We start from the raw sequence: 27802 nt of genomic DNA on the forward strand, positions 1-27802 counted from the left end.
TCCTGAATAACCCAAATAAACCCCCGGCAGTAACACAACTACCTGAATCATGCACAAACGGACACGGTCGTCCGTCTCCGTGTCCGACCTCGATCTCTGCCACCGGAGCTCGTCTGATGCGGGGGCGGGTAGGCGGGGCTAGTATATGATGACATGAACTGACAGCCTTCAAATAAACATTCGAGTCGTTTTCAAGAAGAAAAACAAGTATACGAAAATGGTCCTCCATCAGCCTGAAAACAAACACGTACTTAAGGCATTTGACTTGAGCGGCAAGGTTGCTGCTATTACGGGTATTATCTTATTCTCACAATGTTATTGGACTATGTTAACAATGATAGGCGGCGCTCGTGGTATCGGCCTTGAAGTTTCAAAAGCACTAGCAGAAGCCGGTGCCGATGTAAGTATACACCATACATTGATAAATGAAACGCTAACGATCAGGTCGCTCTAATCTACAACTCATCCAAAGCGGCCGCCGACACCGCCTCATCAATCGCATCCGAGAACAACGTCAAAGCAGCCGCATACAAAACCGACGTCGGTGACCAAGAGGATATCGAAAAAGCAATCCAACAAATCGCCACAGACTTCGGAAAACTAGACATCATCGTCGTAAACTCGGGGATCACATCCAGCATCGCGGCGGAGGATTATACCACGGAACAATGGAGGGAAATCATGAAGATTAACCTTGACGGGGCTTTTTATACCGCGCAGGCTGCGGCGCGGATCTTCAAGAAGCAGGGATATGGGAATGTCATATTCACGGCGTCTGTTAGTGCGACGTTGGTGAATGTTCCGCAGAAGCAGGCTGCGTATAATGCATCGAAGGCTGGTGTTGTGCAGATGGCTAAGTGTTTGTCTGTTGAATGGGTGGACTTTTGCCGAGTTAATTGCATCTCGCCTGGTTTTATTGCGACGGATATTCTTGATATTCATCCCCAGGAGTGGAAGGAGAAGTGGTTTGATATGATTCCGGCAAAACGGATGGCGCAGTCTTATGAATTGAAAGGGGTATGCATCCCTCGTTGGTTATGGACAATTGCTGATTGCTATAGGCTTATGTGTTTTGTGCATCCGATGCATCGAGCTATATGACCGGCGCGGATCTTGTTATTGATGGTGGATACACACTGCCGTAGTAGTATTCGAATTATGAAATTGTGTAATCACGCATATCATTCTAAACCTGGCAATTGATTCATAAAATCCATAATCGTCGATTCTTGTCTGTAAAGCGTTAGCGTCGTAAACGATCATCTCACCAATAAGCACATACAGGATAGAATCCACCCCATCAAGCTGCGCCATCTCCAACGTCGGCCACATCAACGGATACAAACTCGCCAACTGAGTCTGCGGCGACTCCTCCGTGGGCCGTCCCCACCCATCCATACTCGGATCAAGATACGTCCCACACAGCGAACGAATAACACCCAGACATCGAAGAGCCGTAGGATTAAGCCGTCCCATTGACTCGAGGACAGGCATCGCTCTGAATATCTGGTCCCGCCAGTTTAAGACCAGCGGGCTCTGGGGATCGTTTCGTAGGCATATTACCGGGATTAGGATTGCTTGGAATAAGAAGTATAGGCCGTACCAGCAGGCCATTATGTTTTTCTCATGTTCTATCCAGAATGTGCAAATGAGCTCGACGGACTCACGGGCTGCGTTGAGGCATCGTTGGACGGCGACGTCGACATAGGGGTCGCTGTCTTGGATGCCCTCTGCTGGCCGTATGATAAGCCTGCTAACCAGAAACGGTCGAAACATGAGGATGCGAAAATTGCGGTATCGCCATCGGAGGATGGAATGGCAGAGCCGGAACTTGGGTTTTTGTGGTGCGCCCTCGGCGAAGAATGGCGGCAAGCTGGCCATCCAATCACCAATCAAGTGGTCATCCATTTCGATCAAGCTGGTCGCGGACGGGAATGGAGAGGAAATGATTCGAATATAAATCGGGCTTGTCGCAAGGTGAAATGTAGACTGGGCTCGTAGGTGCGTGTAGGCCGTCGTTTCTGGTGCCGGACTCGGGCGTTGTTTTGAACCAGCCGTGATGTCCTGCAGAGTCAGTGTTTTCATTCATCAAAGAAGTGAAGAAAACTAACACTGTCATGCACATTCATAGGCAACTCAACATCAATCCCATCATTAGGAAAGTCAAAAGGCCGGGAAAACGTAACAATCCCCCCAACATCAAAAATGTACAGACAATACCAACAGCGTCGACGCATCTCTATAATCAGCAGATTTGCCTCCCACGTCGGAAACTCTTTATGTAAACCAATCCCCATAGCAATTCGTCTGGCAAGACCCATGTAGTTATACCCCGAGTTTGGCTTGTTTCTTTTCTGCAGGTAGTTCGAAATCAAAGTCAAAGCTTGGATGAGAAGCAAGTTCCCTGTCTCCAGGACATCAATTGCTAGCCGTGCTTTGGCTGCCTCAAAGAGTCCAATGTCGACGTCTGTAGGTTGTGTGGCTGTTGTAAAAGCGCCTATAGCGGCGATCACAAAAAGCAGTACTTGCCATGCGTTGTCACTGGGTCTAGGAACGACCTCCATGAACTGGGCACGGAAAGTAGCTTCGTGAACGATGGGATAAGAGCAGTGATATAGTTGAAAGTATGCGTCAACAAAAGGCTCGAGCTGAGATAGTGAAATCAATGCAAAAGATACGGGAGGCCTGTAGACGGTGGGCTCTGGCGGTTGATCGGGACAGTACGTATCGACACCCTTAGTAGATCGTGAATCGGTCATTCGAAGTAGTGCAGCCCCTGAAGCGACGCCTATATTTGATCAGCAAGCTGGTACATACCAAGCTCCCGGGAAAGTATACCAAGGTAGCCCCCTTCATTCGAACGACTTGTCAAACTGGCCATCCCATCGACGAACCTGTCCCCACTAGCTTTCCCAGTCCGCTCATCCCATTCAAAACTACCAGACGAGGGTGGCGCTTCCAGTGACAGTCCGGATGTAATCACAGAATTCGTCTCTGACTCGCGGGGACCATCATTTGCCCGACGATACGACGTTCTGCACGAGGTCGGAGAGAGAATGGGTTGATTAGGGTTGGAAGCCGTGGGTCCAGTCGGGCTTGCTCGAGCATTGGGCTGTGATGGAGTCTCGTAGTTTTGCGCCAAGTTTCTTTCAAGTGATGGTGGATCATCTGTTCTATCAATAGCACCATCTCTTTCATCTGCAGTCGAGGCCTGCCTACTGGACACAACCACCGATGAGACTAAAGTACCAAAATTTTGCCCACGCATGTCATCATTAGATGATCGAGTACCTTGTAAGTCCTCAGAACTACGCTTCTGATAGCTAGGACCTGCATCCTGTTCCGACTGCAGTTGCCGCAAGAGAGCCTTTGTCCGTGAAAGCTCCTCTTCGACCTCCGTTAAATGCCGTCTAGTAAGAGGCGTCTTAACCTGTCTCTCATAGACACACCGTCTGTCAAATTTGCTGCATAGCAGACACGAGGGAATAATCCGATTGCACTAGATATTCAGTTAACGCTGAGATGGAGAATACAAAGACAGGAATTTACTTTAGATTTCCGGCGCCGACATTCGTGGCATGCCAGCTCCGCCATACGGCGAGTACTATTCTCTCGCGGTGTATCCATAGCATGTTGTTCACTGTACAAGTGCCTGTTGTATGCGGAGAAGTGCGCCGGAGATATCGCCGATCTGTTTCCCGATTCAGATGGCATCTGCGGAGGTATCCCCCACTATGGCGCTAAGCCTGAAATGGCAGGGCTGGTTGCACAACATCTATCCTGGTCAGCAGGGCTATAGTATAGTTGTGCTATAATATCAGCTAGCTTGTTGAATATCAGAATGAGCTCTCTACAAATATATAAAGTGCTTTTGCAGAACGCTGTGTATAGATTCTCAAACGTTGGGGATCATTTCTGCTCCAGACGACCCCCGAAGCGCCGGGATGGATCGTATCCACAGTATCGAAAATAACCATTGGCACTCTGACATATCCAAAATGACGATGTCCAATCTGGGGGCTCTGCTGTGTACTTTTGCTCATTCTCGCAGATCTAGACTCGCCTAGGCTTGGGAATTGGGCTGTGCTGCTATCTTTGGAGTATCGGACCCGTCTGCTGATCAGACTTGCGGCGTCTCTAATTGCATTTTATGATTTTGTTCAGCATTGGGGTGTCTGATACGATGAATTGGCGCTTAGGAGACTGTATGGACATAGTCTGAGGATCAAATATAGTCTTGGAATGGACATAAAAGGACGAACAACCATGGTGGAAATGGACAACTCACACTCAGTTCACGATATCAGACATTCATCATGGCAATTGCAGAAAAGAAACTCAACCTCCTTAGCCTCGACGGCGGAGGCATCCGTGGCCTCTCATCCCTCTACATCCTGAAACATGTCATGGAATCCATCAACCCTGACTATCCCCCAAAGCCATGCGAGTACTTCGACATGATTGCTGGAACCAGCACAGGAGGGTAAGTCTCTCTTAGTAGGGCTACGCATTCCATAAACTAACATTGATTTTAGTCTAATCGCCATCATGCTCGGCCGCCTAAAAATGGGCGTCAACGAATGCATCGACGCCTACAACACCCTCGCAACCCAAGCCTTCACCCGAAAAGCCTACCTCCCCATAACCCTAACCGGCCACGTCAAAGAGCGCTTCGACAGCAAACAACTAGAAGCCGCCCTCAAAAAAGCCATAGCAGACAGACTCCACGACCAAGACGCACTGCTAAAAGACCCCGACACCTCATGTAGAGTAGTCCTCTGCGCAACCAGAGCAGGAACGAGTACGACTGTCGCGCTGCGGAGTTATTGCAATGAGCGGGAGTGCTCTGAACTATATAACACTGTGAAAATCTGGGAAGCTGGCCGTGCTACGTCTGCGGCGTCTTCGTTCTTCGATCCGATAACGATTGGTCCGAATGGACAGCGGTTTTTCGATGGTGCGACGGGGGCTAATAATCCGATTCGGCATTTGTGGATGGAAGCTAAAGATATTTGGTCCGCTGCGCCGTTAGAAGAGCAAATTGGTTGCATAGTATCTATTGGGACTGGTGTGCCCCAGGTGACGAGATACGAAACGAAGGGGATAGGCGGGCTTAAGACGCTGAAAGCTTGTGTTACGGAGACGGAATATACAAAGGAAGAATTTGCAATTGAGCACTCGGATCTCGTTGCGAATGATCGGTACTTCCGTTTCAACGTTCCTGATGGACTTGCGGATATTGGACTTGAGAAAGTTGCAAAGATCGATCTTATTGTTGGCATTACGGAGAATCATCTCGCAAAGGATGCCGTTCGGGAACGGGTCCAGGCTTGTGCGGGGTCACTTAGCAAGAGTAAAGGCTACACTATCTCGAAACGTCCTTCATCAAAGACTTCCGCTTGGGAAGTTACCGGATTAGCACGGGCTCAAGTACAAGGTAAGTTTTCGATTCCCCATATTGAACCATATCTTTTATAATGAAACAAGACCACAGAAAGAGCTACGAACCCGAGCGAATTACGCCCAACAACCACGCATACAAACAAACACAAACAACCGAGGTCTGTCAAGCACGCACTCGAAATAAGAAATTCTTCGGCCTATTCGGAAACAAGAAAACCCCAGTGGCCGTCTAAAAATATTCAACAACATATCGATTTGCGCTTTGGAGTATGGTTTTGGAGTTTCATGTCGTCCGGTTTAATTTGTGGAGTTCAATATCCGACCCAGTCCGGTTTTGTAATAAGTCAGCACTAGCCAGTCAGATTAAATGCTTATGCTTATCCCCGTCTATATCCAACGCTTACTAGCACATGTCTTGTGACCTGTTTGACCAGTTTTCTGATACATACTTGGCTGCTTACCGGAGCTTTGGAATTAGTTAAACGAGGTATGATATCAGCTGTAAGGATATGATATAATGACTTTGTTCCTGACAACCAGCACCACATCGGAGAATAAATGAAGGTCTAGACACGATAAAGTTACCGAGCATAACTCGTGACATCAATCCACATCATTCAACACCCCGCCCACGTACCGACATACAAGGACTCGTGAATATGCAACGCAAAACAAGTCATTGATTGCATTACCACCTACACCCCAACAACACAATACAATCCCATTCAATCCACCCCCGCCAAAGCAGCCAAAGCACGTCTGGAATGCCAAACATGGGGTCTCGCGTGTAGCCAACATAATCCAAGACACGAACCCTGCCGATCCATAATTAACTGAGACGTCAAAGCTTGGCCTCTTGGCTGGATCTCGACGGGAATGTTTGTGTTGAATTCCGGGCATTAATCGGGAAATTCCGAGCACTACATATGTACAAGTAGTTCGGAGAATTCTGCCGTAGTGGAGTCATGAAGTATCCAAGGTAACTAACATGCGTAAGAGAATGAGTTGCGTGTTCGTGTGCGTGTGCGTGTGCGTGTGCGTATGTGGATTATGTATTATTATTACAAGGCACTATAATGTAATGTGATGACAATGCAATGCAAAACAAGACAAGACGAGAAATGCAAAAATGCAATGCGAACTCCATCCAACCAAATCCCACCAACCAATCCATCCAGTCCAACCATTAATATCGTATCTCGTAAATAGCGAGTGTCGTGCCGTGGCAGTGTATCGCGCGCAGCGCAACGGGTTTGTGCGTAAAGTAATCACCGCACAAGATAAAAGTAAAAAGCACCCTCTTTTCCAAAATCCTTACTCTCCATAACACCCGCGATCATACGATCATTGACAGCACGGAAGTAAGTGATCGCAGGCAGATCGTCGAAGATCATAGCGGTGGAGATGAGGGTTTGGTATTCCATGCGACGGAGCTGTTCTTATTAGCATCTGTACATCACCCACAACACAGATAGTAAACGGGATAGGAAAGGTAAGGGTGACGGGCGGGGGGGCAGGACATACACAAGCACCTCCAAAATCCGTCCCAGCTTTTTCGCCATCCCCCTTCTCAACAACAACAGGCTCAACATCCTCCGTCGAGTGAAACACAGCACCCCGCCAATGCAACCCCTCCAACTGCTCCATAAACTTATGGCCCGTGTTCAACGCAATGCCGCGCCATTCCCCCGATCCGCGGGTCAATGTCTCAGGCGTTACGGGAAGGAGTTGGTCAAACACCACGGCCAATTGTGCAGGGTCGAGTTTCTTGGAGGCGGCGGTTGTGGTGAAGGCGAGGAATTTGCGGGAGGGGGTGAAGCGGCGGATGGAGCGGGGGCGGTAGTCGAGGGGGAGGATTGGGAAGGGGATTGTCATTTTATTGGTGTTGTTTTGATTGTCTTGGGATTGAGGGTGAGGAATTGAGTGTGTTAGATGAGTATGTATGTCTGAGAAGATGAGAGATATCTCAGTATAAGTATGAGAGATCGCAGAAAGTAAGCACGAGTATTCAGAATGTTCACTGGAATGCAGTATAAAAGAATGCTGAAATGACGGCTCGATGACCGTATTTATACATCACTGGCAGGACACTTCCACATTCCGCCACCCTGCCATAGATTACAGAGTCCAAGTAAAGAAAAAAATCACTCATCATCTCCTGATCAAAAGAACTTTCCGGTTATGCATCAGAATCGATGATAACGGCACATCCCACCCGCAGCCAATCAAACCCTCGGGATCCCACCCGATCGAATGGTCCACCGTCCCGTCCAGACCAAACCCGAGTATCCGAGCGCGGTTAATCGGCTGTCAGGGGAACTATACTACTAGTAGTGTACTACTCTGTAGAAAAGAGAAGGGAAAAAAAAAAAAAAACTTGATATGCAAAACACACTAAAAGCCGATTACCCGAATTATAAAAATATCATCCAACCATAACAATTTCTCAATTGAATTTGTACTCTGTACAGAGTAGTCTATCTCGGAAACTCACCACGCGGTCATCTGCCTGAAAATTTTTCACATCCCGCTTCCTCGAGCTAACGACAAAGAGTATCGCCGCCAGGCCAGGCCTGTCTGTACATACGGATTTCCCGATCGGAGAATAAAGCCGGGTATCAATTGACTCCACTCATTATTAGAGTACATATTCCTATTGCTGGATACCAGGCCGATGCCGCTGTGGCAAAGTGCATTGACCAGCACTAACTAACGATCACATCAAAATCAAGATTTGTTTGACACTTCAATTCCGCGGAATAACAGGGCTGTGACAAGGCTGTGACAGGGCTGTAGCGGAAGATTAAAAATAAAATAAACCCCTGTCAATCGGTCGCATTCTCATACTATGTACAGAGTACGTGGTCGCCTCCACGCCCGTGTAATCCAGCATATCCCTCAACACGCCCACATATTCGCCATCCTTCTCATTTCTGCACTCCTTTCTAGATGCAAGCCCTGGCACTAGATCGGCACTGAGACCGCATGACAAAAGCACCACTCGTTTCACATCCTCCCAATTGTATCCGCATTCAGCATCACACTGTATGGGCATGGGGATGTTACATGGAGAGAGCGTGACGGAAAGCACATTACACGGCGATTTCGTTCCCTTCAAGTCGGGGCTAATATCCTGATCCGGGATCTTCATAAGTTCATATCGGAGAATGAGATGTCCTGGTTTCTATCTAAATCAAGACCCGGAAAGGCGATACGATGTCGGACGAGCGAAAAAAGAGAAGCCAAACCGGCCCTACAACTAGCCGCTATGAATTTACCCAATGGAACTGAGCACATCTCAGAATGATGATGTGCCTGCAGAGTACCAAAACGGGCATAGCTCACTGGTTGTGCGGTCTCATCCTATGATATTTCTGACAATTAGTCCATGGAAAAAGGTTGGGCCGCACACGCTGCATTAAGCGTGATGCGACATGTGCAAGAAGCGGCTCAGACGGCTGCTTAGTCCTCAGGAGGGTTCTCGGGTCATTGACTTTTACAATGTACCGTAAATACCCCGAGACCAATTTTTCTGCGAGGGGTTGTTCGCTGACAATAAAAGTTCAGGCGAAACGACAACAAAGCCAAGTGTTCTACTTGGTGGCCTTCTTCAGGGGACCAGTTTCTCTTCGCATCGAGAATCTTTCGCTCGGCTAATCTGATGATATAGTCGAGGCCAGTATTCTCCGCGCGGAGAAGGGCTCCCCAGAGTGGGCGACCTAGGGTGAACAATCTTGCATAGTCCACCGTGACAACGGGCTTCTTGAAACCGCGGCCTTTCCCGGGCTTTGACAATGGACGTCGGCATGGCACCATCTGCAAAAAGATCCCTCGTATTGATTCGCCATATTGGGGGATACAATTTGAATGGCTTGGCCTCCCTGGCACTACGGTCGTTCCTTATGGGCGGCGGAAAATCCGGGATGAGGTGTCAAGGAGAAGCCCGAACAACTGCGTCGAGTCTGTCATGGGATTGATTTTGGACTGGTGCTGGAGTGCTCTCCAAAACGCCAGGAACCTCCATGCTGAGCCCTCGTCCTCTTTCAAGACGTTGGAGCTTACCAGCGAGACAGTGATAGGAAGTTCTCTTTGCTGAGTCGTAACAGAGTATAACCTAGCCCTATGCCCTCTGGTTGGTTCAAGGAACAGAGCTCTACGTGACTCATTCTCATGGGGCTTACCCTCTCACCAATCAGTATCATTCAACGACGACTCACATCTACATGATTAATAAAACCCAGTAATTGTGTTCAGGAGTCATCCCAATCGTCCTCTAGGCCGAAGTCTCTGTGCATCCAATTAAACTTTCTTTTTGCAAGTAAAAATATGGAAATATTATTCCCCCATATTACGTATTACTATTTGGGATCAAATTTATATCCCCTTTACGCTGGTTAGTGGTTCACATCCGCTCTCGGGTTCGCCGCGAGTTTTTTTTTTTTTTTTTTTTTGCAAGTTACTGAAATTGATTTGTCTATTATATCCCGCGCATACTCGTAATCCCGTCATTAGTAGAAGAATTCGATCATAGATTATTCCCCTCAGCCTGGTTCTTGCCGTCAAAATGAGATTGGCGTTTAAGATTTAGTAAACAGTGCTACAATCAATGAGGCGGGACATTGTGTGTAGAGTTAGATTTGCATATATCGCAAACGGCGTTGATATGATATTTCTTTTGTGTACAGAACTCTGTGTATAGAGTGGGTTGCATAGATTGATATGTTTGGGAGGTATGATTTGTTATGTTGATTATGATCTTGCATTAATGTACATACTGCATGGATTGCTATATTGTGCTTTGCATTGGTAGTAGACATCCTTAGGCTGTAACTTGATTCCATCACCTCGTGGTTGCCTTTTTTTTTTTTTTTTTTTGTCTTCAAATTCTTTTACATTCAACTCTGATCCATTTACCAACTCCATCCTTGATCAACAAGAATACTTCTCTCTTTGAACTTCGCAAAATACATTAACATACAAACAAGCACACCACCCCCTTCCCAATTAACATCCCAAGCACAACAGCAAAACCAAAATGACTCAACCCCAACCCTCCTCTCCTTCAAAACCACCTACCCGATAATCCCCTCCCTCACCTCCTTCACAAGCACCTACATAACAACCACCCAAATCTCGCGCTACAACCTCCCCTACACCATCTATGTCTTCGAAGACGAACCAAACTGGTGCTCCCAAGTCCCCAAAACAGCAAAGTCCTATCTGGTCTATTTAAGCCAGCGGCTGCGTGCCCTGGGGAGTCCATTTTGGAGGTTTTTGGAGTGGTTGGTGGGTGGGATGGGGAGGGGACTGGGCCAGGTGGTGGTTGTTTGGGTGTATGTGCGGTTGGTGAATGTTGTGGCTTTTGGGGATATTTGTAGGGTTGATGGGTGTGTGGTGGAGGGCTTGTGGGGGGAGTTTTGGAAAGAAAAGAAAAGCAGGCAAAAAGGGGAGGCAAAAAGAGCAGATAGATAAAACGTGAGCAGAACAATGGAAACGAAACTTCAACGCAGAGCAGCGTGAGGAAGAAAAATTCGAACCCTGAAGCCGTGATATCTGTTGGGTTAAATAAGAAACTTGACGGTACGAGATTTCGTGGGAGAGATAACAAAAACTCGCGTCAGGCAACTAGCTAAATAGGCAGACAGTCGGATACAAACAGGTTGCATACATGCATACGGCCGACTCGTAAAGCTAGGGCAAAGATCAGTCGGAGTACAACGCAATATACAAAGGGAAATACCTGCGCCCGTAATGATATAGTAGTGATGGCAGATTGAATGACAACTAGTAAATGAGATAATTGTATACAAATAGGCACGTGGGAATTAGACACGTGAAAATGAAGCCTATTGAGTCGACGGTTGAGAGGCGAAAAAGGAATTATGAAGTACGGTATACAAGTCCAAATCTAGACCCGGTTGTATGTATGTACATTAATGCAAGATCATTATCGACATAGCAAAATCATACCTCCGAAACCTGAGCTATTCCAATCACCAACCACCCCGCATGTATGCAATGGTCCGGCTTGTAAAAAGTGAAACATAGGTGAGCTGTCAACACGTGCGCAAGAGATTTGATAGTCCGGAATCTTAAGAAAGAGGAAAAGAAAACACCAACAAATGAGCGACGGAAGTAAGTGATGGTTCACACCAACATTTGGAATATCTCCCTGGATGAACGGATACTGCAGTCATTTCGCCTCAACCTCCCCCTGACTCCCCGACACCGCACGCCGTCCCCAACCACTCCAGAACCCCCCCGAATTCACCGGCTCAGTCTGCGTCTTTGCAATCCCCGGCCCCGTCCCCGCACTCGACAGTAATGACATGCGCGACTCGCCAGATGCCCGCTGCTGGCCGCTGACCATCTTCCGCAGAGATTCCATTTTGCCCTTGACTTCTTCCAACTCTTGTTTAGCGACGGCCTCGGCTGTCTTTGCGTTGACGAGTTCGAGGAGGAGTGATTCTTCGGGGGCGGGGGCGTTGTTCTCCGTTGAGAGGACGGTTTTCAGGCCCAGACTGCTGGAGCGTTTGCTGAATGTTGATGTGCGGCGGGTTGTTTTCTGGGAATTGCTACGGACGAGTTTTAGTTCGCGCAGGCCGCCGCTTGTCGGGGAGTTGTCGCTTAACGGGGACCAGGGTGTTTGGTCGACTGGTGTCTCGGGTGGTTTTTCGGAAGCGGGCGTTTTGATGGAGCGCAGTTCGCGGACCATTCGTTCTAGGCGTTGGCGGTCGCGGTAGCCGTCTTGGATGCGGCTGCGTGCTTCGCGGATTTGTTCGCGGAGGGAGGAGCCTTCTTGTTCTTGTTCGTCGATGCGGCGGGTGAGGTCTAGGCAGCGGCTGGATTCGACTTGGTGCATTTCTTTCCAGCGGTGGAGATCATTGTGCAGCTGTTGCTTTGTTTGGTCGTTTGTTGCGGATTCGGGCTGGGGTGTGGTATCGTCTGTTGCGCCGAAGCGTTGTTCTGCTTTGGTGAGGAGTTCTGTGACTGCGGGGTCTTCTTCATCGCCTGAACGCTCCTTGACGTGACGCAACAACAATTTCGCTAGAGATTGGTCCTCCTCGCGCTCTTCCCGCTCCAGTTGCAGATTCCGACTGAGGTCTGCGTGTTGCCGTTGCAGATCACTGAGCGCCATCAGCAGGTCTTCAATCTGCGTATGCAAGTCGCGGTCCTTGTGAGGCGCTGTCATGGCGGATTTCGCACGCGGCTTCTGCGTCGGTTCGGCGGATAGCTCTGTCGGGGCTGTGCTGGCATCGGATGCCGACTCAACTGAGTTAAGAGTGGAAGTCATACTCTGCTTCGATGTTGAGCGACGGATGGACGAGTTGGAGGTGCTGATGCGGTTGGGGCTGAGCTTGACGGAGTTGTGCGTGCTGCCGTTGGAGCCGGTCCAGAATCGGCCCAGGAATCGAGAGGCCGCCTGCTGCATTTGGGGGAAAGAGATGCCTGTTGGGACGCCTTGGGATTGGTTGTAGCTGGCTTCTAGGGTCTGCAGGCTTTCCTTGGTGACCAGAGAGGTGAGAGAGACAAAGTCGTTGACCAGATCATCCGCGTGGCAAGCATATCTATGCACGTTAGTCCTATTCCCTTTCAATCGATAAGACAACTTACGTATCCCACAAGCTTCTCGACAGCAAAAGCTGCATGACGTCTTCGAACTCGGTGCAAGCCAAGATCCTCTTTTCGTTACGCTGCATCAAAGATAGAGCGACACGCATCAACGTCTCACACGCTCCCTCCAGGAAAATGATATCGTAGATTCGAAGCAGCATAGGCAGCGGACAGGCGACCGCAAAGAACGATAGGAACCACTGCGACACGTAAACGGGCTCGACATTGAGCGACTCGAGATGGGCAAACAAGGTCGGACTATGACGGGCGAGTAGATTCTGGAATTGGTAGACGTGAAGATGTAGACCGGAGAGATCAGGAAGGTAGCAGTTTCGCAGGTTGTAATGTTCCATCAGTCTGGCGACGGTCAGTCATGCTTCAATTACACTCAGGAAGGACGACCCACCGAACCAAAACACAGAATGCTTCTGCATCTGTCATGTGCATCAAGAGCGGACCCACGACAAACCCCAGACCCTGACAGTATCCAATCTTGGTGTCGTAAAGACTGAAACACTTCAGCACCCGCGCCAGCATCTGCTGACCCTCACCATTGGGATCGCGGAACATCTCGACATTGGGAAAACTCCGGCCAATGTCCTTCCCAATCATGCCCTCGTATGGACTACTCTCGCCACACAGTCGCTGGTACTCAGCCAGTAGATGTTGGTCTCTCGCGCCAGTCAAACTGGGCCACACGACCCCTCGCAACGGAGGTGGCACTCCGCTCCGGATCTTGTTGGTGGTCAAGGTCGGGAGTCGCTGGGCAGTCTGATGGTAATCGGATACCAAGGCGGCCCAAAACTCGAGTTCGGTCATGGGAGGGGCAGGAAGTTGGGAGTATCGGATGGATGAACACCGCGAATCGTCCTTGATCAATCGCTTGATGTGGTGGAGGGACTGCGATCGCTTTTTGGTGTGTGAGGATAAGCCGGATTTGGGGTTTGTCGCCAACGCGTTATTTTCTTGTTCGAGTCGGGCTAAGAGTAGAGCCGTGGACTTGTTTCATCAGTACGATTTTTCTTGAATTGAACACTGGATGGAATAACGCACCTCGTCCGCATCCTCTCCACGCGGTTCCTGCTCCTCAGTTCTGTCCAGCTCTGCCCAATCCACCTCGTCGTCCATCCCTCGATCGCTACATTGAGATCGTCTGGAGGAATTCCCGGCGTCGGATTTGGCGCCATTCTCGCTCTGGGTTGGTGACACGGGGTCGGCGGGCGTTTGGGGGATGTTGAGCGAGCGCCATTCGGGCTGGGTGTGTTCGGAATCAAACTGCACTTCAGACAGAGGAACCGTCACCATCGAATCGGTATTCGCGCCATCGTTCTGGTTGTTTCGAGCGGTTGTTGTGGTCGTGGTGGGAATTTGCTGGAGGGGCGCGGAGGTCGCGGCGGACGCGGAGTCGGAGGATTCCATGGTCGTGATTTAACGTTGACGCAGGTACAACAGGAACATGAGGATAGCTGTAGGATTCTCGATGCGCATTAACAATACTCAATATACTTGTACGTAGTAGAGAAAGAGAGAGAACGGTTGAAAAGAAGAAGGGTTTCACCTCCTGACAATAGACTTTAGGGGATACAGAGTGTTATGGGGACTCCTCCTAATAATTACTAGTCGAGAATCCGACGATCCTGTCAATAATGCCGGCCTGTGCATTCACTCGTTGTACATGGTATAATTATATCTGCCGTTATCCCTGGGGCGGGGCTACTCTATACTACAAGTATGTATATAGTCTATACTCGCACTTCTAGTTACTACTGGTGTCTACCTGAACTTGTCTCCGTACACAGTACGGATACGGAGGACGTCGATCTACCGCGTTTTCTGGTTCTGATCAGGGGGAGCCAAGGCGGATATTCTCCGTCACACTTCATGTACAGAGTACAAATACTCCGTACTCAGTCTAGGCTTACAACTATTCACACCGTAACTTCTACAGTTTCAACGAAATTAGTACTATCGGTTATTGGCGTTTATTGGCCCATTCTATTTCCGTGCGTTAATTGGTGGTTACATGTTAAAGTCACGAGATGTGGGTGAGGCACTAGCCCGATCGGGAGGTTCTAGAAAACAACGGTCGAGCAGAAGTACGTACCTTTACTCTGGAGTACTAGTATCAGTGTGTTACTGTACTCTGTAGAACATAAATGAATTACAATAATAGTAACTAGTGTCAGAGCAGTGAATAAATGTATGTACTGGCTAGGCTGCTCCATCAGTAAATTGTACTCCTAATAGTGAATGGTAGGGTCCTGACTGATCCATAACACTGGATAGTTATATATCCTGACTCGCGTCGTTTCGACTAATCGCATGCGTAGTATGGAGTACTCCGTATATTTTATTCAATTAATGTGCACTACCCTTACTCTATAGCCTTACCAGTAACTAACTATCATCCCACATAATAACTGTGTTGAGGACCGACACTTATCTCTATGAAATACGGGGATGTTTTGATAACACCTTCCTCTTCGGGCCACACTGTTTGGAGATTTCCCCATCTGGCCAATAAGCGCCACAGCGGCCCGGAACAACATGACCCCGCCTGGCTTGCCCGCAATTTTCGAGGCGCGTCGCAGCCCAAAGCGATCAACAATCAACATCCACAGCCGCGCTGCTGAGGAATTGGACTTTCAACGCCAGTTCCTTTGCTTCTTTCGCTCTGCTCACTCTGTTGCTGAGCATGTGGAGCGTTGTTTGCGTCTCTTAACCCATCAGAACGGTACTAACCATACAGTCTTTATCCCCTTAAATCATTCTCTCTTTGCCTACGATCTCCTCGTTACCCCTCCGTCTCTCCCTAGAGATCATCCTTCACCATGGATGATGACTCAGTGTTCGATGATTCCATCTTGAATGATGAAGAAGGATCTGAGTTTGAGGAGCCCGCGCCGGTAAGTAACCCAACATATCATGTGAATCGTGCCATAGCCATATACTGATGTTGTCGCGATAGAAACCCAAAGCCAAGCCCGCTCCCAAAAAGGCCCCTGCCCAAAAGAAAATGACCCAGTCCACCCTCACCGGAAAGAAACCAGCCGCCAAATCGACCGCTTCGAAAAAGCGTGCCAAGCCAGACAGCGACGACGACGACGACATGTCCGACGGCCTACCCTCCGATGATGACGATGCCATGTCGCAGACCCCTCCCAAGAAAGCAAAGAAGGCCCCTGCTGCGAAGAAGGGTGGATCCAAGCCGCTTGCCGACGTCGAGAATGAGTCGTTTGGCAATGACGACGCCCCCAAGGACCAGAACTCATCAGAGAAGTACCAGAAAGTGAGTGTTTCTGTTTGTTCCTTGAGGTTCGTCAAGTTGCATGGCTAACAATCTGCAGCTTACACAATTAGAACACATTATCAAACGTCCAGATACGTACATCGGGTCCGTCGAACGTACTACGCAGCACATGTGGGTATACAGCACCGTGTCGGAGGGAATGGAATACCGAGAGGTCTCGTTCGTGCCGGGTCTCTACAAAATCTTTGACGAAATCGTCGTCAACGCCGCCGACAACAAGCAAAACGACAAGAACATGAATGAAATGCGCGTGACCGTCGACCGCGAGTCCGGTGAGATTAGTGTCTGGAACAATGGTCGTGGTATCCCCATCGAAATGCACTCCAAGGAAGGAATCCACATCCCCGAACTCATCTTCGGTCACCTCCTCACCTCTTCCAACTACGATGATACCCAGCAGAAGGTGACCGGTGGTCGGAACGGTTTCGGTGCCAAGCTCTGTAACGTCTTCTCCACCGAATTCACCGTTGAAACGCAGGATTCACGCCAGAAGAAAAAGTACAAGCAGACTTGGACCTCCAATATGACCAAGATGGGCAAGGCCAAGATCACGGACGCTTCCAAAGGCGAGGACTACACCAAGGTCACCTTCAAGCCCGATTACCCCAAATTCGGCATGGAGGGCATGGACGACGACTTTGAGGCCCTTGTCATGCGTCGTGTTTATGACTTGGCGGGAACTGCCAAGGTGGGCGTCAAGTTGAACGGCAGCCGTATCCCGATCCGCACTTTCAAGAAGTACATGGAAATGTTCACCAAGGCCATCCGCAGAGAACGTGGTGACGATGGCCCCGGATCCAAGGATGAGATCATCACTTGCAGCCCCGATCCGCGCTGGGAGATCGGTTTCGCCGTGTCAGATGGCGCCTTCCAGCAGGTCTCGTTTGTGAACTCCATCGCTACGACCTCGGGCGGTACCCATGTAAACTACATCGCGGACCAGATCTGTAACCGGTTGGCCGACGAGGTCAAGAAAAAGAACAAGAAGGGTGCCACTCTCAAGACTGCCCAGATCCGGAACCACATCTTTATCTTTGTCAATTCATTGATCGTCAACCCAGCCTTCAACTCCCAGACCAAGGAACAGCTCACCACCAAGGCGTCGCAATTTGGAAGCAAGTGCCCTCTTGAGGAAGAGTTCTATAAGAAGATCCTAAAAACCGAAGTCATGTCCAACATCCTGCACTTCGCCGAGCAAAAGGCCGACCAGATGCTGAAGAAAAGCGATGGCGGTCGCCGTTCTCGCATCAACAACCCCAAGCTGGTCGATGCCAATAAGGCTGGCACCAAGGACGGTCATCACTGCACGCTGATCCTGACAGAAGGTGAGTCAGCCAAGGGTCTGGCCATGGCTGGGCGTGCCGTTGTCGGTCCGGATCTGTTCGGTGTCTTCCCCCTGCGTGGAAAGCTGCTCAACGTCCGTGATGCATCGTTCGACCAGATTTCGAAGAACGCGGAAATCCAGAACATCAAGAACTTCCTCGGCCTGCAGCACAAGAAGGAGTACACCGATACTCGCAGTCTTCGTTACGGTCACCTGATGATCATGACTGATCAGGATCATGATGGAAGTCACATCAAGGGCCTGCTCATCAACTTCCTTCAGGCACAGTTCCCTAGCTTGCTGAAGATTCCGGAATTCTTGATTGAATTCATCACTCCCATTGTCAAGATCTGGAAGGGAGACCCCAAGAGTCCTACCAAGCAGCGCTCCTTCTTTACCATGCCCGAATATGAGGCCTGGAAGGAAGAGCATAGCCACGAGCGTGGCTGGGACCACAAGTACTACAAGGGTCTGGGTACTAGCAGCACGGAGGATGCTCAGGTCTACTTCCGGGACCTGGATCGCCACCTGAAGGAATTCCACACCATGCAAGATCACGAAGCTGGGCTCATTGAACTGGCCTTCTCGAAGAAAAAGGCTGATGAGCGTAAGGAATGGCTGCGCCAGTTCCGGCCGGGTACCTACCTTGACCACTCCGTCGCCAAGATCAGCTACACCGACTTCATCAACAAGGAGTTGATTCTGTTCAGTATGGCGGATAACATTCGGTCCATCCCCTCGGTCGTGGATGGTCTGAAGCCCGGTCAGCGCAAGGTCCTATATACTTGTTTCCGGCGCAACCTCAAGAAGGATATGAAGGTCGTCGAATTGGCGGGTCACGTCTCGGGTATGACCGCCTACCATCACGGTGATGTCTCATTGCAACAGACGATTGTGGGCCTTGCCCAGGACTTTGTCGGCTCGAACAACATCAACACCTTGGAGCCCAGTGGAAACTTCGGTAGTCGATTGCAGGGTGGTTCCGACGCCGCCAGCGCTCGTTACATTTACACTCGCCTGTCGCCCTTTGCCCGGCGGATCTTCCATGCACACGACGAGCCGCTGCTCACTTATAACGAGGATGATGGTGCGAAGATTGAACCCGAGACCTACATGCCAGTCGTGCCCATGATCTTGATCAACGGCTCGGATGGTATCGGTACCGGTTGGAGTTCCAACATTCCGAACTACAACCCCGAGGACGTGGTCGACAATCTGAGGCGGATGCTTGAGGGCGAGGAAATTAAGCCCATGACCCCTTGGTTCAAGGGCTTTAACGGTGAAATTACCCCGCTTGGCGGGGACCGGTACAAGTTCAGCGGTATCATCAAGGAGGCCGGAGACAAGGAGGTTGAGATCACTGAACTGCCAATCCGTACCTGGACCCAGGACTTCAAGGACAAGCTGGAGGAAATTATCAAGGGCGATAAGACTCCGTCGTTCATCAAGGACTACAAGGACTACAACACGCACACCAAGGTCCACTTTGTCATCCAGATGGATGAGAAGAACTTGCAGGCCGCCGTGAATCATGGCTTGGAAGACAAGTTCAAGCTCTCCAAGACCCTTGCGACGACCAACTTGGTCGCTTTCGATCCCGAGGGCCGGATCACCAAGTACGCTACAGTCGATGACATTCTCAAGGAGTTCTACACCATCCGTCTCAAGTACTACGAGCGTCGCAAGCAATACCAGCTGAAAGAGATGCAGAGAGAGCTGGACAAGCTCACCAACCAAGCACGTTTTGTCCAGATGATCATCGACGGTGACCTAGTCGTCTCGAAGAAGAAGAAGGCTGTTCTCATCAGTGAATTGAAGAGTCGTGGATTCAAGCCCTTCCCCAAGGTCGCAGAGGCGGTCAAGGCTGGCGAGGCAGAGCCTGTGGTTGAGGAGGAAGAAGAAGAAGAAGGAGGAGGAGAAGAGGACGCGGCGAACGTTGAAGTTGCCTCCAACGCCTACGACTATCTGTTGGGCATGGCTATCTGGTCCTTGACCCAGGAACGCGTTGACAAGCTGCGTAAGCAGATTGGCGAAAAGGAGATGGAGATCGACGCCTTGATCAAGTTGTCCAAGGAGGACATCTGGAAGCAAGACTTGGAAGACTTTATCAACGAGTGGCGCTTCCAGCTCGAGGACGCAGACCGTCGCCAGCGTAAGATTTCTGGCATGGGCCGTCGCACATCGATGAAGCTCATGACCGGTGGTCGTGCTCCCGCCAGAAAGCGCAAGGCGGCCCTTGGCGATGATCCCGACGATGAAGACTTTGGTGCTCCTAAGACTAAGAAGTCTGCTGCTAAGAAGGCTGAGCCCAAGGGAGGTCTGATGAACTATTTACAAAAGCCGACAGCCAAGCCCTCGCCAGCTCCGAAGTCCGATGACGAGGGTTCTGATGATGACTTTGCCATGGAGGTAATGCCCAAGAAGAGCCGTGCCGCACCCAAGGCTAAGCCGGCGCCAGCGCCGGAGCCGGAGCCGGAGCCCAAGGACGAGGATGAGGATGAGGACATGGATGATGAGCCAGTGGTGGCCAGCAAGGGTCGTGGAGCGTCCAAGTCTGCGTCCAAGTCTCCTCAGGACGAAAAGGATGAGGATGACGACTTTGTCGATGCACCGGAAGCTCCTCCTAAGAAGGGTCGGGGTGCGGCTGCGTCCAAGGCACAGCCCAAGACCAAGGCCAAGAAGGCGGCCAGTGATGACGACGATGCTTTTGAGGTAGAGGAGCGTCCTAAGAAGGGTCGTGCGGCAGCTAAGGCGAAGCCCAAGCCCAAGGATGATGAGGACGAAGATGATGATGATGATGATGTTTTTGAGGTGGAGGAGCCGCCAAAGAAGGGTCGTGCGGCAGCGAAAGCGAAGCCCAAGCCGAAGGACGACGATGATGACGACGAAGACGATGTCTTTGAGGTAGAAGAACCGCCAAAGAAGGGTCGTGCGGCATCCAAGGCCAAACCCAAGCCGAAGGATGACGATGATGACGACTTGGACGACGATGATTTCGCCCAGATCACCAAGTCCGAAGCCTCCAAAACCCAGCCCAAACCCAGCCGAGCCGCCCGCAAGCCAGTCAAGTACGCGGGTCTAGATGACTCGGAGAGTGACTTCGGAGACGACATGCTTGGCGATGTCAGCAACATGGTCAAGGGCATCGGGGATAAGGCGGGCGACGATTCTCGTCAATTCTTCTCCGAGCGGTCTCGTCCGACTAGCAGCTCCGGTTTAAAGGGGGTGACTGCGAAGCCCTCGCCCAGACGACTGTCTTCCGAATTTGATGCGGATGAGACGGACTACAGCAAGTTGGTACCTCAGAACTCGCCTCACCGGTCGATCCAGGTCAAGCCCAAGGAGTCCTCCAAGCTCGAGGATGGCGATGAGGAAGACGAGGAGGAACCCGTGAAGCCTGCACCCAAGGGCAGAGCGGCCGCTAAGGGCAAGGCTGCTGCTCCCAAGGCTGCTGCTCCCAAGGCTCGTGGCCGACCGAAAAAGGATGCCACTACCGCCGCGAAGGCGCCCGCAACCAAGCAGACGACAATGTCTCCTGCCGCCAAGGCTTACCAGGCCAAGCAGGCCAAGACGACCAAGAAGAAGCTGGCGGACGACTCGGACGACGACATTGACGCCATAGCCAATGACATTCTGGACTCGCCGGCGGGCAAAAAGGACGCGGAGTCGGAGGAAGACGAGGCACCTGTGCGCAAGCCGGCCGCTCGACCTTCGCGACGTACAGCAGCTACGAAGAAGTCGTACACGGTTGATCCGTTTAGCGATGAAGGGGACGGAGATTCGGCGGATGATTTTGACGAGGATAGCGAGTAGGTGTTTGATGTGTGACCTTTATGTTATTTACCACTATCGTGTTATGGTTTCCTTTGTCTATATGTAATCATCATGTTATTGTACTTAGTGTTAATCTGCATTACTGTTCATTGATCTGTCCTCTATACTGGTACTGTATAGAGTATCGGAGTGCTTGCCCTACTCCGGCGATAACTCGGAGATAGACACCCCGAGCCCGAGCCTCGAACTCCGACCCGAATCGGCCAGAAGTCCGAGCCGAGTCGGGTTTGCTTCTTTTCTTATGCGTGTTTGCTATTTGCTAGATTACACCATACTGACAGTCAAGTCTATTTGTAAGTTGAACAAAAAAAAAAAAAAAAAACCGGAATTCGGTGATGTACATAGTACAGTACCCAAAGAGGCAAACGGAGACGGAGATCAGACAAGCTTTTCCAAGTATAACCCAAATCCGAATAACAACAGGTCAGGGCTCGGTCCACCGAGATAAAGAACTCGTCCGAGTCGGCGCCGGTACCCATTAATCATTAATCAGCTGAGAATTCTTTCTTTCAGACAGGTCTTTTATTCCCTCTCTTTTCCTCTTTGTCTGCTGTCTATCTTGTCTTTCAGGTACAGACAGACAGGCAGGCAGAATGCAGGCCTACCTCCAATACCGCCGCATAGGCCAAGCCGTGCAGAAGCAACTCGACGACTATCCAGAACTAGCGCATCTGCCTGAACATCACCAAGTCCCAGACCTCCCAGAACAACCATCGCAAACACCAGACACGCAAGAGAAACCCGAATTCTCAACCATCCCCCCAGGCATCCAACCCCATCACTACACTGACGCCTCCGGCAAACAATCAACAATATACCTAGTAACCTGGGCCGACGACCACGACACCCTCAACCCCCAGAACTACACCCACGCCTCTCGCCTCGCAGCAACCCTAAACGTAACAGCCCTAGCCTTCATCGTCGGCGCAGCATCATCGATCGAATCGGGCGTGTTACCGCAGAACGCAGCTGCGTTTGGTGTTAGCGATGTCGTTGCTTCGCTGGCGACGGGGATCTATTTACTAGGTTTCGCGGCGGGATCGCTGGTCTCGGGGCCGTTGTCTGAGGTTCTGGGGAGGAATGCCGTGTATGCGGGATCTTTGACGCTGTTTATGATTTGGGAAATGGCGAGTGGTTTGGCGCCGAATATCGGTGCGCAATTGGCGTTTCGATTTTTAGCGGGGATATTCGGGTGTCCACCATTGACTTGTGCGGGGGGGACGGTGGCTGATTTGTGGAATCCGCTTGAGAAAACGCTGTTGTTCCCTATGTATGCGATTTTATCCTTCGGAGGACCTATACTTGGCCCCGTAATCGCGTCATGGATGGGACAGGGTGTATTGTCGTGGCGGTGGACGAGCTGGATTATCCTCATTGCGTCGGGGCTAGTCATGGCCACAGTCATCCTCTTCCAGCCCGAGACGTACTCCCCCCTCTTATTAAAATGGAAAGCCCACCAGCTCCGCCTCCGAACAGGCGACAACCGCTTCCACGCGGAGATGGAACTCGAGAAAACCGCGCTATTCACACGCATGACCGGCGCTTGTTTCCGGCAATTCGAACTAACCATGCACGAACCTATCATTTTGTTGATATCGCTATACATGACGATAATCTACATCGTGCTGTTCACCTTCTTCGACGGATACGAGTATATTTATACCGATGTGCATGATCTCTCGCAGGGCCTTACGAATATCGTCTGGGTGGCGATGTATTGCGGGATTATGCTGGTTGCGCTGCTTGTGCCGTTGGTTTATCGGTGGACGAAGCGTGAGTTTGAGGCTGCGGAGGCGGAGGCGGAGCCTGGGGTCGATGGGAAGAAGAAGGTCCATACGAGGCCTGAGAATAGGCTTTGGTTTGCTATGATGGGTGCACCGTTTATCCCCATTGGTCTTTTCTGGATGGGTTGGACGGACTATGTACGCCCCCTTTCCCTGTCCCTTTCCCTTTCCCCCACCCACCCTTTTTGAAACTCAATCCAAATATTAACAAAAACACACAGAGCAACATCTCAATCTGGTCCCCCATCCTCGCCAGCACAATCTTCGGCTTCGGCACCATAACCGTCTTCATCTCGTCTTACATGTACATTATCGACTCCTACGATATCTACGCCGCCTCCGCACTCGGTTTCATGACTGTATCGCGGTACGCGGCGGCGGGCGGTATGACGGTCGTGGGAGTGCCGTTTTATAAGAATATGGGGGTGCAATATACACTTACGATATTGGGGTGTATTAGTGCGGTTATGACGGTTGTGCCGTATGTTTTTTATAGGTGGGGACATGTTATTCGAGGGTGGAGTCGGTATGCTGTTAATAAGTGATCCTGCGGCGTATGGCGTGCGGAGTGGGATACAGGCAGGGTACAGATTGGGTGTCTGTATAGAGTGCGAGTGCGGAGTGAGTATCCGTAAAGAGTACAGAGTCAGACTAATACGCGGGATAAAAGCATAGACTAGACGATAGATAGATATAAACCCAATGTAATTAGACTAGACTAACTAATAATACCGAAATCATTCAAAACAAAGCCAACAACGCCTCTATACCCATGTAATCAATCATAACAACATAAACATTACCATAACACATTATCCTAATCAACATCACCCGCCCAACAACACCAAGCCAAGCAAATGCCGACGATCTAAGTAGACGCCCGTCTTCTTTTCCGACTCAGTCCCTGAGTGTATGCCTGCTGCTGCTGCTGCTGCTGCTGCTGATAAACACCCACCAATGACGATACCGGCGGCGACACATCCTCATCAGCCTCATCGCACTCACTCCCACTCGCATCCTGCATATGCAAACTAAGCAACGCATGCGCAGCTTTAACCTCCTTCACAAGTAGCACGTTACCATCAGCCTTTCGTTTCCGGCTGGGCATGGGTTCACTAGTCGGACTGTCGATGTACTCGTGATCATCTTTATCGATATCGACGAACGAATAGTCACTCCAGGAGCTGCTGGTTTCGGAGTATGCTGTTGATGGCGAGGAGGTTTCTTCGTCGGTAGATATGCCGGGGCTGGGACTGGGGCTTGTACCGGTGGAGTTGGAGGTTTCGTCGGTGTTTGTGTTTATGTTGACCTTGGCGGAGATGGAGGCGAGGACTTGCTGTGGAGTTGGGATGCTACCAGTAATAGTGCCAGGGGCAGAGGCAGCATCAGAAGAAGTGCTAGTGTAAACATCCACACTCCGCGGCGTATTCACCGGCGTAAACGTATTCCCACCCCGATACGAGCCCACGCTCACCGGCGATACGCAGTATGTATCGGAGTACCCATCGATACCAGAGCCGTACTCACTACTCGCCGTCCCAGAGGTAATGCTCGCGTTTGAACTCAGACTATTCGCATGTTTCCTAGACCGTGGAATAGCCTTCTTCCTCGCGAGAAAACTACCACCGGACGAAGACGTAGGTCGGCTAGGACTGGGAGTGGTGTTGGAGTTTGTGCTAGTGCTGGTGCTGAACGGCGAAGACCGCAGCCCCAAACCACGATAATAATTCGCCGTCTGCGTCGCCCGTTGAATAACAGCCCGATCGATAATCATGCGGTTGAAACGTGTGCGGTCGTGCGGGTGGATGCAAAGTCTGGGAAAATCAGGACCGAAGAGTGGGACGAGGACGTGCCGGATTTTATAGCAGAATGTTGCGGCTAGGGCTTTGGCGGCGTCGAAGGGGACCCAGTAGCCTGGTTGCGTTAGTATTGAGTGCTGAATGTGAAGATCGAGGGAGAGTAGGTACCTTGCGCTTCGGTTGCGCCGCCGGTGATGCTGTGGGATATTTCGGGGAGGCCTGGGTTGGCTTTCATGGCTTTGCCTATTGTTGTCTGTAACTGTTAATATAGGTCATTAGATGGGATGGATGGGTGGCATACCTTTGAATGACCGTTGCTCTTGAATAGATGCGTCATCCTAACAAGCCCAATATTGTAATCCCACATCACCCACCACGGCTCCTCACTCTCAGCCTGTCCCGGCAACTTGAACTGATAATAAAACACTATCACCATCGACGTCAGCACACACCACACTACCAAATAAGAAAGCAAACTCACCCTCAAGCGAATCCCTCCCCGTCAAACCCTGAAACGTCTTCTTATCACTATTATATGGCACATGCCACGGCCTCTCCCTAATATCACCGCTACCCATAGGATTCATCCGAAACTCGCGATGGATACTTGCCAACCCGTCATCGCGCTCTTCGTACGGCGGATACCGCAGTTCGCCGCGGATAGGGCCTTTTTTGCGGGGGAGGCCTTTGGACTTTTGCTTTTTGCGGGCGGGCGCTGCGTCGGGTCTGGGATTTCGGGGGCTGGGGAGGGTGAAGGGGAATTGTTGGTCTGGGAGGGGGTTTAGGAGGGCTTGGATTGTTGACATTGTGGTGTTGTGAGAGTAACGAATGCCCAACGAGTAGAGGTGTTAGAAGAGGTGGGTAAGATGGATTATAGGACGCTGGGATGGAAGAGAGAGCGAGCGAGCGTTTTAACACCTAAAACAGACTAAAAAGGCTTTCCCAGAAGACCAGAGACAAAACAAAGCGTCAAAGAAGACTAAAGACAAAAACGAACAAGACAAGACGAACAAGAACGATGAATAGATGAAAGATGAAAAGGTCTAGAAGGAAAACCGCACGAGATATGTACTTTTGTACCAAGACCGAGAAGTTACCGGGACTGTAAATATACCAAAAAGACAGGACATTAATTATTACCGTTTCAAACTGTGCTGGGGGTAGTCACTCCAGGCTGTGTTCTTCTCGCTTTTGTCAGGGTAGGATTCTAAGATGGTCCTGCACCTGCACGGGGCAACAGGCCTTCCCCTCCAAAAGTGGATCTGTGATAGTATCTGGCAGGATCAAAATAAAATTAAAAAGACGGTGGTACTCTGGGTGGCGTTTCCTTTCTGCACATAGACATTGGACAAACAGAGTGCAGGCAGTCTCTTCGAGGCAATGCACTGACAGGGTTGCGGTGAATCATCGAGCCCGGTCCGTCTGGTTGGAGACGACCAGGATGTGCAAATGCAAATGTGTAAATGTCTTGAACAAGAAAGCCCAATCTCATTTCACCGGTAATCAGTCCTTGAACCAAACAAGACATCACGAGGTTCCTGAAAATCAAAACGAGTCCTTGCCCTACCTTGGTCCAACGCCCATTCAGGAGTTTATTCAGTTAATCAAAACTCAATCAATGTTCAACAATACCGGTTTTTGTGACAGATTGCTCTGAACCATGTGCACGCTGAACCGAAATGCTGGTCGTCATCAACGTTATCCTCCCTCCCCTCAATGACGGCGGGACAGCCACCCATTGCCTCAACTTCGAGGCCTAATTGTGTTGCACTGTGTCATCTGCAGATACCCACGACCTGAATACAACATTACGTCTTTTTAGAGACATCGTCTTAGGGACTCTTGCATCCATTTGCAAACATGTGGAGCCTTGCATGACTCAAAAGTCGGATTCTGATTCAGCTGATCCACGACCCGCAGATGCAAACAAATGCAGCAATCAGTTTGGCAGATGCAAGCTAGTCTCAAAGGCTGTGTATGAGCACATAATGGACCATGGACGATGGACACATGGGTGTCAAAATCGACAGGGTATCGCAAGGTATCGTTGTATCCTGTGACCTTGTTCTCCTGGCAATTACCACATTTTCCCACCGCTTACTCGTCTTCGCCTTCTCCCTTTGGTATAGATCTCCCGTAACACCATGTCTAAACTCGATCAAAGTAGCACCAGCTGTTTCTGTTAGACCGGAACATATTGGCCCTTTTCACCCGAGCACGCAGGCACGTAATAGGCGGACGGAACGGGAAAAACGGCGCTTGCCTTTCGTTCGAAATAATACAGGCATCCAGGCTCCAAAGAGGTCTTAGACACGGCAACCTGCATGGCGCTCTGTTTTCTTGGTATGACGGGAACCGCGATTGACATCCTACCAACGAAACGGGACGATTTACTTCCGATAGCGAAAGCGGGGACGGAGGAGTTGGAAATGAGAAAATCCGGTTGCCCCGGCCGGGGAAAGCCCCCCTTGTTCGATGATAGTGATAGAAGCCTTTCCCGATTCATTTATCTCATGTTGGACAGCATCCGAACTTTCAAACGGCATGCACGTTACATGGCCCCATCCCAAAAGAGGAAAAGTAGAGATCACTGCCTGTTCTTTTCCATCGGGCTTTATTGCAATTCCACGCGGTCATTATTCTCTCCTCTTTCTTCAGGAAAGACAACCATTAGTTAGCGCCATTGATCCACGTCTCCTGCCCAATATACCGCTTCTTCGACGAGTCCAACCGC

At 50.3% G+C, this 27802-nt stretch overlaps 8 protein-coding genes across 8 annotated transcripts; 4 read left to right on the forward strand and 4 right to left on the reverse strand.

Annotated features, from left to right (window-relative positions):
• The first annotated feature begins 120 nt into the window (after positions 1-120).
• ASPGLDRAFT_48727 (uncharacterized protein) lies at positions 121-1517 on the forward strand. Its single transcript, XM_022546961.1, has 4 exons — positions 121-293; positions 342-400; positions 445-1233; positions 1283-1517. The coding sequence occupies exons 1-3, from the start codon at positions 218-220 to the stop codon at positions 1099-1101; spliced, it is 792 nt and encodes a 263-aa protein (XP_022399327.1). The 5' UTR covers positions 121-217; the 3' UTR covers positions 1102-1233; positions 1283-1517.
• On the reverse strand, positions 1182-3594 carry ASPGLDRAFT_36755 (uncharacterized protein; the record flags this gene model as incomplete). The annotated part of the gene is made up of 5 exons (XM_022544731.1): positions 1182-1233; positions 1283-2064; positions 2112-2788; positions 2839-3499; positions 3550-3594. The coding sequence occupies 5 exons, from the start codon at positions 3592-3594 to the stop codon at positions 1182-1184; spliced, it is 2217 nt and encodes a 738-aa protein (XP_022399328.1).
• Positions 3595-4316: 722 nt separating this feature from the next.
• On the forward strand, positions 4317-5478 carry ASPGLDRAFT_129530 (uncharacterized protein; the record flags this gene model as incomplete). The annotated part of the gene is made up of 2 exons (XM_022540899.1): positions 4317-4483; positions 4536-5478. 2 exons carry the CDS (start codon positions 4317-4319, stop codon positions 5476-5478), a joined length of 1110 nt encoding a protein of 369 aa, XP_022399329.1.
• Positions 5479-6218: 740 nt separating this feature from the next.
• On the reverse strand, positions 6219-6832 carry ASPGLDRAFT_48731 (uncharacterized protein). Its single transcript, XM_022546962.1, has one exon. It carries the CDS (start codon positions 6825-6827, stop codon positions 6672-6674), a length of 156 nt encoding a protein of 51 aa, XP_022399330.1. The 5' UTR covers positions 6828-6832; the 3' UTR covers positions 6219-6671.
• A 4764-nt stretch (positions 6833-11596) lies between these two features.
• ASPGLDRAFT_26891 (putative GTPase activating protein (Evi5)) lies at positions 11597-14436 on the reverse strand (the record flags this gene model as incomplete). The annotated part of the gene is made up of 4 exons (XM_022543615.1): positions 11597-12971; positions 13018-13374; positions 13424-14016; positions 14071-14436. The coding sequence occupies 4 exons, from the start codon at positions 14434-14436 to the stop codon at positions 11597-11599; spliced, it is 2691 nt and encodes an 896-aa protein (XP_022399331.1).
• A 1412-nt stretch (positions 14437-15848) lies between these two features.
• Positions 15849-21464, forward strand: ASPGLDRAFT_67534 (DNA topoisomerase 2; the record flags this gene model as incomplete). Its single annotated transcript, XM_022549148.1, has 3 exons — positions 15849-15923; positions 15986-16306; positions 16365-21464. The coding sequence occupies 3 exons, from the start codon at positions 15849-15851 to the stop codon at positions 21462-21464; spliced, it is 5496 nt and encodes a 1831-aa protein (XP_022399332.1).
• Positions 21465-21953: 489 nt separating this feature from the next.
• On the forward strand, positions 21954-23912 carry ASPGLDRAFT_48738 (MFS transporter). The gene is made up of 2 exons (XM_022546963.1): positions 21954-23407; positions 23491-23912. Exons 1-2 carry the CDS (start codon positions 22079-22081, stop codon positions 23812-23814), a joined length of 1653 nt encoding a protein of 550 aa, XP_022399333.1. The 5' UTR covers positions 21954-22078; the 3' UTR covers positions 23815-23912.
• A 50-nt stretch (positions 23913-23962) lies between these two features.
• Positions 23963-26196, reverse strand: ASPGLDRAFT_83270 (putative APSES transcription factor Xbp1). Its single transcript, XM_022550208.1, has 4 exons — positions 25550-26196; positions 25370-25494; positions 25237-25321; positions 23963-25183 (listed from the first exon to the last, which is right to left on the reverse strand). The coding sequence occupies exons 1-4, from the start codon at positions 25872-25874 to the stop codon at positions 24138-24140; spliced, it is 1581 nt and encodes a 526-aa protein (XP_022399334.1). The 5' UTR covers positions 25875-26196; the 3' UTR covers positions 23963-24137.
• Positions 26197-27802: the final 1606 nt, after the last annotated feature.

Source organism: Aspergillus glaucus (assembly GCF_001890805.1).
Source record: "Aspergillus glaucus CBS 516.65 unplaced genomic scaffold ASPGLscaffold_14, whole genome shotgun sequence".
NCBI lineage: Eukaryota > Fungi > Ascomycota > Eurotiomycetes > Eurotiales > Aspergillaceae > Aspergillus > Aspergillus glaucus.